This window comes from Zophobas morio, unplaced genomic scaffold, assembly GCF_036711695.1.
Source record: "Zophobas morio isolate AGI-343-1 ecotype UQ-CSIRO unplaced genomic scaffold, CSIRO_AGI_Zmor_V1 ptg000005l, whole genome shotgun sequence".
In the NCBI taxonomy this organism is placed as follows: domain Eukaryota; kingdom Metazoa; phylum Arthropoda; class Insecta; order Coleoptera; family Tenebrionidae; genus Zophobas; species Zophobas morio.
The window spans coordinates 5,082,939-5,090,368 of record NW_026972110.1 but is presented as its reverse complement, the minus strand read 5'-3'; the positions used below and the strand labels follow the sequence as shown (position 1 = coordinate 5,090,368).

Below are 7,430 nucleotides of genomic sequence, written 5' to 3'. Positions count from 1 at the left end.
AAAAGGTGATGTCCAGGTTTTTAACGTAAAGTCAGCAGTCTGTGTTTAAATTTTCATAAATCATTCCCGCATGATAACAAACATCGCCAAATATAAATCTTCGCGCTCCATAAAATGCTTACACTTCTGTAGGTAATTCACGGACATACATGGTTCACCTTCTGCGAATTTGATTTCGTTATCGCCTTTACGTGATAAAATTTTGAAGAATTCATTAAGTAAGAAATCAGTCCTAAAGTTTGAATCTTAGACGTTTATTATTTTACATAAAAAAATACAAAATAAAACAACGTATCGTAAAAATCACAATAATACTCTTTAAGCATACATTAAAGTTATAATTTTATTGGAACAATAATAATACTAAAGTACAACACAACTTTAAATTATTAATAAATTATTTACACAAAATTTTCGAAACTCTCATCAGAGTCACTGGTCAGTCTTGAATCATTTATACCCTGTGATTGATTTCTACATTCTACCAGTCGATCATTACGCCTTTTTGGTGGCAACCTCAAACGCAAAGCCAGCCAAAATTTATCATCTTTTGCTCTTTCCCAAACAATGACATTGATCGTTCGCGTTAAAGAACTCAGAGTTTCCCCTTGCGAATTCTTCGTTTCGTTCTCACACTTCGGCAGTTCTTTCAACGTTACACAAATTAACTTAGGCCCTAATGCTTGTAATTGCTTAATTGCTTGATAAATTCCAGCCGTAGTCCAAGTATCATTTAAAACGGGCGGTGATAATAAAGCTATGATCCTGCGACTTTTCAGAGCTTCATCTTGCAGTTCTCCGAACCCTGAAATTAATACCGAATTTAGTTATATTTTCACTTCCAGGAAAGCTATCTCTCTTACAATAATTTAAGTTAAGAGGAAATTCTCGTGAAACACATTTGTAATTAAATTTCGTCTGTAAAGTTGGCATGAGAACTCCTAATGCGATCTCGCTATCCTTTGAAGAATATAAAATGAGAACGTCGTTCGCTTTTCCGTCATTCTCTTCTACTATTCCAAAGGAATCCTTAAATCGTACCCTGAGAGGTAAACCATATTGGAGATTAAGAATGACAGCCGCCAAGCAAAGGAAGAAAATTGCAGACATACAAAGTATGAGTTTCGTTACAGGAACTGGATTAGGATTTAAATATTTCACTTCGCCTGCAATAAGAACATCGTATAGAAAAACATTATAGAGTAAACATCTTGGTACAATTACTTTTTTCTGCGACGTATACTCGTTGTTCAATACTCTTCCCTGGCTTGGTGATTTTACAAATATATTCCCCATAATCTTCTCTTCTAAGGTTGTCAATTATCAAATAGGTACCAAAGGTTTGGCCATCCTCTCTGAAACAAAAAAACACATTCTTAGATAAAGCTCTTCATTTACAAAACTGTAGTTGTTAGTTTGAATGAAAGGATAAATTATAGTACTTTCGAAAGTATGAATTTTTGTAAATTTTATTCTAGAATTAAAAATGTTACAACGTACTATTAACTGTTACGTTTGTAAGAAAAGGAGTTTAGGCTTTTTTTTTATTATTTTTTATTTTACCGTGTCTGACATTGCAACAACAAAAAAATAGTATTTTTTTGTTCTTTAATTGTCATGATCACAAAATACTGTTAGAACTGCATACGTTACAATTACGATGATTATACTTTGAATGATAAAATAAACAAGGTGAAAAGCATATGCTGCTACAGTAAAAATAAGTATATTATATCACCACCTGTTCACTTAAGGCTGGTATTATTGTAGTATGTAATAACATACTATACATTGTTTCTAAATCAACTTCATTTTCACAACTGACGTCTATAATGTCTATAATTACATGTAGTTTTTGATAAGAATAATGCATTTCAAAATAAAATTGGTATTCTCACACGGAATTTCCGTTTTCTTTCAACGTAAGCATGAATGGTTTTTTACTGGAATCATTTGGTATACACTGATTTCTTATAAAAGCGAACAAAGGTGGCATCATTGATCCTGAACGAAATGCATATATTTTTTATTTCACGAAGAAGCTGCAAAGTGGTAAAGTAAAATAACAAGCAATGTAATAAAACCACCTGAATAATGAAACAACTATGTGCATAAAATTCGAATTTTACGGGTCTAAATGTATATATGACGCACTAATAAGTTTAAAGGTCTGACAATGTTATGAAATGATCATGTTAAGGCTGACGATGATAACATAACATCATAACATGAAACACCAAACAGTTTTACATGCCCTAAGTAATTGCCTACTATGCGTTTATCAGCATATTCTATTTTTTAAATTCGACGAGACGTTGGCAAGTTATTCCAACTTTTTTGAAATCTGTTAACAATGCAAAAGTTCTCAAAAAATCTTAGTATAATAATATATACTGTGTACAAAAATTAAAATATTATAATTTTCAAATAATTTTTAAATTTTCGCGTAGAACATCTTGCATTTTATTATTGGATTACTGTTTTCATTTTTTTTTTTTTCGATAATTTGGTGTGTTTGTTAGAAAAATTGCAGAAATTATCAACTTTAGGTGCAGACAATTCTTAATAAAAAAAGAGTATTTTAGAATTTTTAATAAACATTCTGTATATTGAGGTATATTAAGGATCACCTTTATTGGTGCTATAATAAAGTCCATGCCTTTATTCATCTCCCCATAAAATATTGCTTGATATTTAAAGTAAGCTTTTTGTGATTTTTCGTAAACTTTAGAATTAAAAAAAAAAAACTAGAAGGTCAATCAGTGTATATAAAAATATATGGGGTATTCTCTTGACAAAAACTATGTTTTATGTTGCGCATCAAAAACGGAATACTATTTTGTATGAATGAAAACAAGTTTCGTTTACGCTGCCCAAAAAATTCTAGAACTTTGGTCTTTGACTTTTTTTTCTACCTTAAATAGTCATTCAGATATTGTGTGTGCTTATCGATTCACCTGTTTAGGATATGTTATAATTAATGAATAATGAATAACAACTTAATTCATTTTTTTAAGCACTCCCACTTGAACATCATGCTATAATTTGCTGTTTTAAACTTTTGTAAATTTTGTTTTTTTCGTATTTTATTTGAAAAAGAATACTACCTAATAAACAATCATACCACATTCATTTGAAATTTTAATACGGCATTATCATTTACTTAGGGAAAATTGCCTGAGCTTTTTTTAGTTTTGTTTCAAGATCTCGAGTGCAAAAAATAGGTATCCCGTTTCCGGTTGTCCGTCTGTCAGTTTTTATTAGACAGATAATCCGAAACTACTGGGACGATTGTTGGCATATTATGTATGTATTTTAGTAATATCGTGTAGATTGCAAAACGCTAAGCATAACGTTTAATCCAATGTGATGCCCTCACCTAAAAATTTTGTACATTAAACATCATTTAAATTTTATAAAATAATATACTCCTACACTTGTGGCTTATGAATCCGCCTGGAGTTTTAGTCATAATTACTTAAAAAAAAATGTTTGTGCAATATTCCCTTCCATATTTCATATAATCAATATCTTGCGCACCTGCGAAACAAGGAGGATCGTAGCTTGCGATATAAGGCGATAACGTGAAATCCCGATGATTTCGAATGAAGTTTGCCTGTCACGTTAGTTCGAATCCCGTCCTTGTTGACTTTTTTTTCTTAGCCACTGAATTTGTATGAATGTTTGACTTCAGATGCGATGCGAGGGAAGTTCTGTCTAAATAACTTTTAACGAATTTTTTATAACCGCCTCATATACCATACTTATAATAATCTTAAAACGTTTGCAAGATTTCGTACCATTCGGTTTTCTCTTCCAAATGTTGTTTACAACTCATTTTTTTTCCTAAAAATCTAGTTTCGAAGGTAAAAACTCAGCACGGATTCATAAATCACAAGCGGAGATTTACGTTATGTTATAAAATTTAAAAAACATTTACGAGTCCCAAGAATTTTAGTTAACGCTTTACCATATACATCATATTCCTAATAACTAACATTTAAAAACAATCGGTCTGGTAGTTTCGAAGATTGTAATATATGTCTAATAAAAATCAACATGACAACACAGGGCAGACAGACAGACCGACCGACCGACGGAAACGGGGTCATGTACTCTGGGGGTCATGAAACGTCCAGAAAACATTAGAGTAGCCTGTTGGCTGATGAACACCATTACAATACGTACTTCCTTAGCTTACCGTCGGGCAGTAAATATACAGAGTGTTGAAAAAATTGCGCCCAACCCTATGACACGTTGTTCATGACCGTTTATGGAGCAAAGAAAAAATAAATTAAACAATTATTTTGTCCAAATGTACAAGATACAGCCCTTCAAAGTTTTTTTTTTCAAAATTTCACCATATTTTAATTCACTATTTTGTATTGGGTACATGAAATCGATCAGACTTTCATTCATCAGGGTAAAGCGATTAACTTTAAGTGAATTTTATGACACTTTACCATTTGCAAAAAGAAATCAATTTAATAAACTCAAAAAGAGCATAAGATAAGTGCAAAACCTAGAGTGTCATTTTTTCCTGTACAACAATATATGTACTTGTCATATATACACCGTTTTCCCGTTTTCTTTTATGTCTAATCCAATAGTAAAGCACCGATCTCAGTAAGTACCGTCTCACAGAAAAAAAAAACCGGCTAATCACGTGTAATTGGTAACGATCCCGGTATGAGACCAATAATGGCGGCTTGTCAGTGGCAAAAACACGACAGAGGAAATAAAACACTGGTAGACCGGTTGTAAACGTCTCCGTGAGAAAGTCACTTACCTCGTCCCCCGACGATGTCGAGCATTGTCTCTATCTTATCCTTTTGTGTTTAATATTATGGCTTCAAGAGTAATTATGACGACTTGAATTACAACGTCGTAAAGTGGATGACGTTTACGAGGCCGGAACACAACCGACAATTAAAAAAAATTAATAGTAACTTTCGATTTAATCGGCTACTGATTTATGGAGAATGTATGAGAACACATTACCGTGAACAGGAATTTCACAAAACTAGAAAGACAAATGTAATCACGCCGAGTTTAGTACACGATAAAGATAGCGAAATAGTATGTCAATTTGGAGTAATAATTTTACTGCTTACTGATTTTTTAAACTTGTAATTGCAAAAAAATCTGTGTCAAAATACCTATTACGTTTAAAATATGTTTTAGTAAAGTCATACAAAAATTTCCTATTAATTTAAAATTGTTTGTCCAACTTGAAATCTATAATTCGGTTGCAAAAAGTAAACATTTTTTATTTAAATGTAAAATAAAGTCGACAATTGATTCAAATCTTCTTCAAGGGAGGCGCTATGTAGTACTTTTTTCTGTGACAATTGAGAATAATATTAATATATTTAGGTGTGTAAAATGTTTTAAACCTTTCAAGAATGTGCTATGTGTGAAAATGTAAATTTTGTGACGTAAATACATAACATTAATTTCAGCTTACTGTAGATTAAATTAAATTTTATTTTTATTAATATTAAATTAAAATACCTATCACTGACCAATCTGTCTACAATTTTTTGGCAAATTTGGCAACACCGAGTTGGAAATTCAACATCAAATTACAGTTCATGTGCTTCCTCGAAGTGTATAATATTATAATTTTCATAACTTTAATTACACTAGTGAAGACTCAAGATTGCTGCTTAGTTCACTGTCATCAGTGTTACTAAATTGAATCGTACGTCTATGACAAAAGTTTTTCATGGGAAAATAAAAAACTAGTGTATACCTGTTAGGCCTCAATTCGTTCTTTTCTATGAAAACTATGCTCGCGTGACAACAAAAGTCTCAAATCATCTTTAACCATAATTTTAACATAATATGCCATGAAGTAATAACTAATGATGCTCTTCTCGTAATGGCCGTTTTTACGAGTTTTTCGATCCTCATTGGACCTCACGGAGGCAACGAGCACCTCACACGGTGCTAACATTTTTATTCTGTTCAGCTAATTAGTTGTGTGAACCATAAAATACTCCGAGAAAATAATCAAATCATTTTTTGTTAACGTACGTTTAATTAATTACTCTGAAATAATGTTGAGCGGTTAGTTTCAAACATTCTTAAAAATGTTGGAGAGAAATAAATTTCAACAACCTACCACAGGTCGGATACAAACGAACCAACTGTCGTACTGCCAAGAAGAGTATTATCATTTTTTTATGGATCATAAATTATTCGCCGACAGATATATCTGTTAATTAATAATAATAATACGCATAATTAACAGACCTGTCGCGAATTTAGTATCAAATGCTTTATGCATAATTTATCACTTTGCAACATACACATGACAGTTGAAATTTCAGAAATAATTACAGTGGGAAAACGAGAGAGAAAGGTAATATTCAAGTAAAAATTAACAATGGAAGGCTAAAAAGAATTGCCAAACGTATGTCGTTTCGCATTCGTTCATCGTTCATCTGCCTTCTGCTGAACAATACAAACATTAAAAATATCCGAATGTATTACTCATTACGTCAAATCTTTCAAGTAAGATGACATATGCATTTAACGATGGCAGAATTCGTTGACCACACATCAAGTTAAAAGGAACTGTTACCTGACGTCCACCCGCATGTTTCTTCTGATAATTAATTAAAGATGTTATCACGGGTTTAACTCGGGAGAAAAAGAACTCTCAAAACGGAATAACTGATCACTCTTTCTGTTCAGTTAATTAAAATATCGAATAGATAATCACATGTATCCACCCACCAAGAGTAAATGACCTGAAGTTTATAATGTGTAAGTTTTACAAATGATGTTGACAGATAATTACTGCGACGTACAACAATTGAACCTGTATTGTAAAACTCGTTAAGAGATGATTCCATTTGAGATGCAATAACGGTGTGATAACGATCTGACATTAAAACTCATCTTGTAAATGTAAATGTAGATGTCAAATTAATTCAAATAAGACAAGAGAAGAACGGAAATGATTAGAAAATTTAACAGTTTTAATTTAGCAGACAGGAAACAAAGCATGCAAAAATGTAAATTACTTCTTGCGAAAATGAAAAAGTTCACATTCATAAAAACTGATGAGAATTTTACGCAGACTGTAAGACAAGTTTTTTATGCTAAAGCTACAAAATTTATTTAAAAACTTTCACAATTAGATTTATTTTCACATGGTGATGTTTCGGTAGTTTACACCATGAGAGTCAATTAATTGTACGTACATTTGCTATATTGTTGTAATTTATTTAGTATCCTTCATCGACGCCCAAACTTAGTTTTTATAAAAATCAATTATACAGTACTATGTATTTGAAAACTATAAACGCCACATTATGAAAAAATTCTAACTATAGTCTCAGTTAATTTCAGTAAATTGGTCAGTGTATTGAGTACGCGAAGGCTATTAAATCAGTCAAAATTTGATAGGTTTAAATTCT

The 7,430-nt window shown here is 31.6% G+C and overlaps 1 protein-coding gene across 1 annotated transcript in view; it reads right to left on the bottom strand.

Annotated features, from left to right (window-relative positions):
- Window positions 1-238: 238 nt before the first annotated feature.
- LOC135122399 (X-linked interleukin-1 receptor accessory protein-like 2) overlaps window positions 239-7,430 on the bottom strand; it is a 46,154-nt gene continuing 38,962 nt past the window's right edge. The window contains exons 5-7 of the mRNA XM_064046573.1: window positions 1,225-1,355; window positions 864-1,166; window positions 239-805 (exon numbers count right to left, since the gene is read on the bottom strand). Of these exons, the coding sequence (XP_063902643.1) occupies window positions 402-805; window positions 864-1,166; window positions 1,225-1,355 (838 nt within the window). The 3' untranslated portion in view covers window positions 239-401. The remainder of the gene's footprint in view (window positions 806-863; window positions 1,167-1,224; window positions 1,356-7,430) is intronic.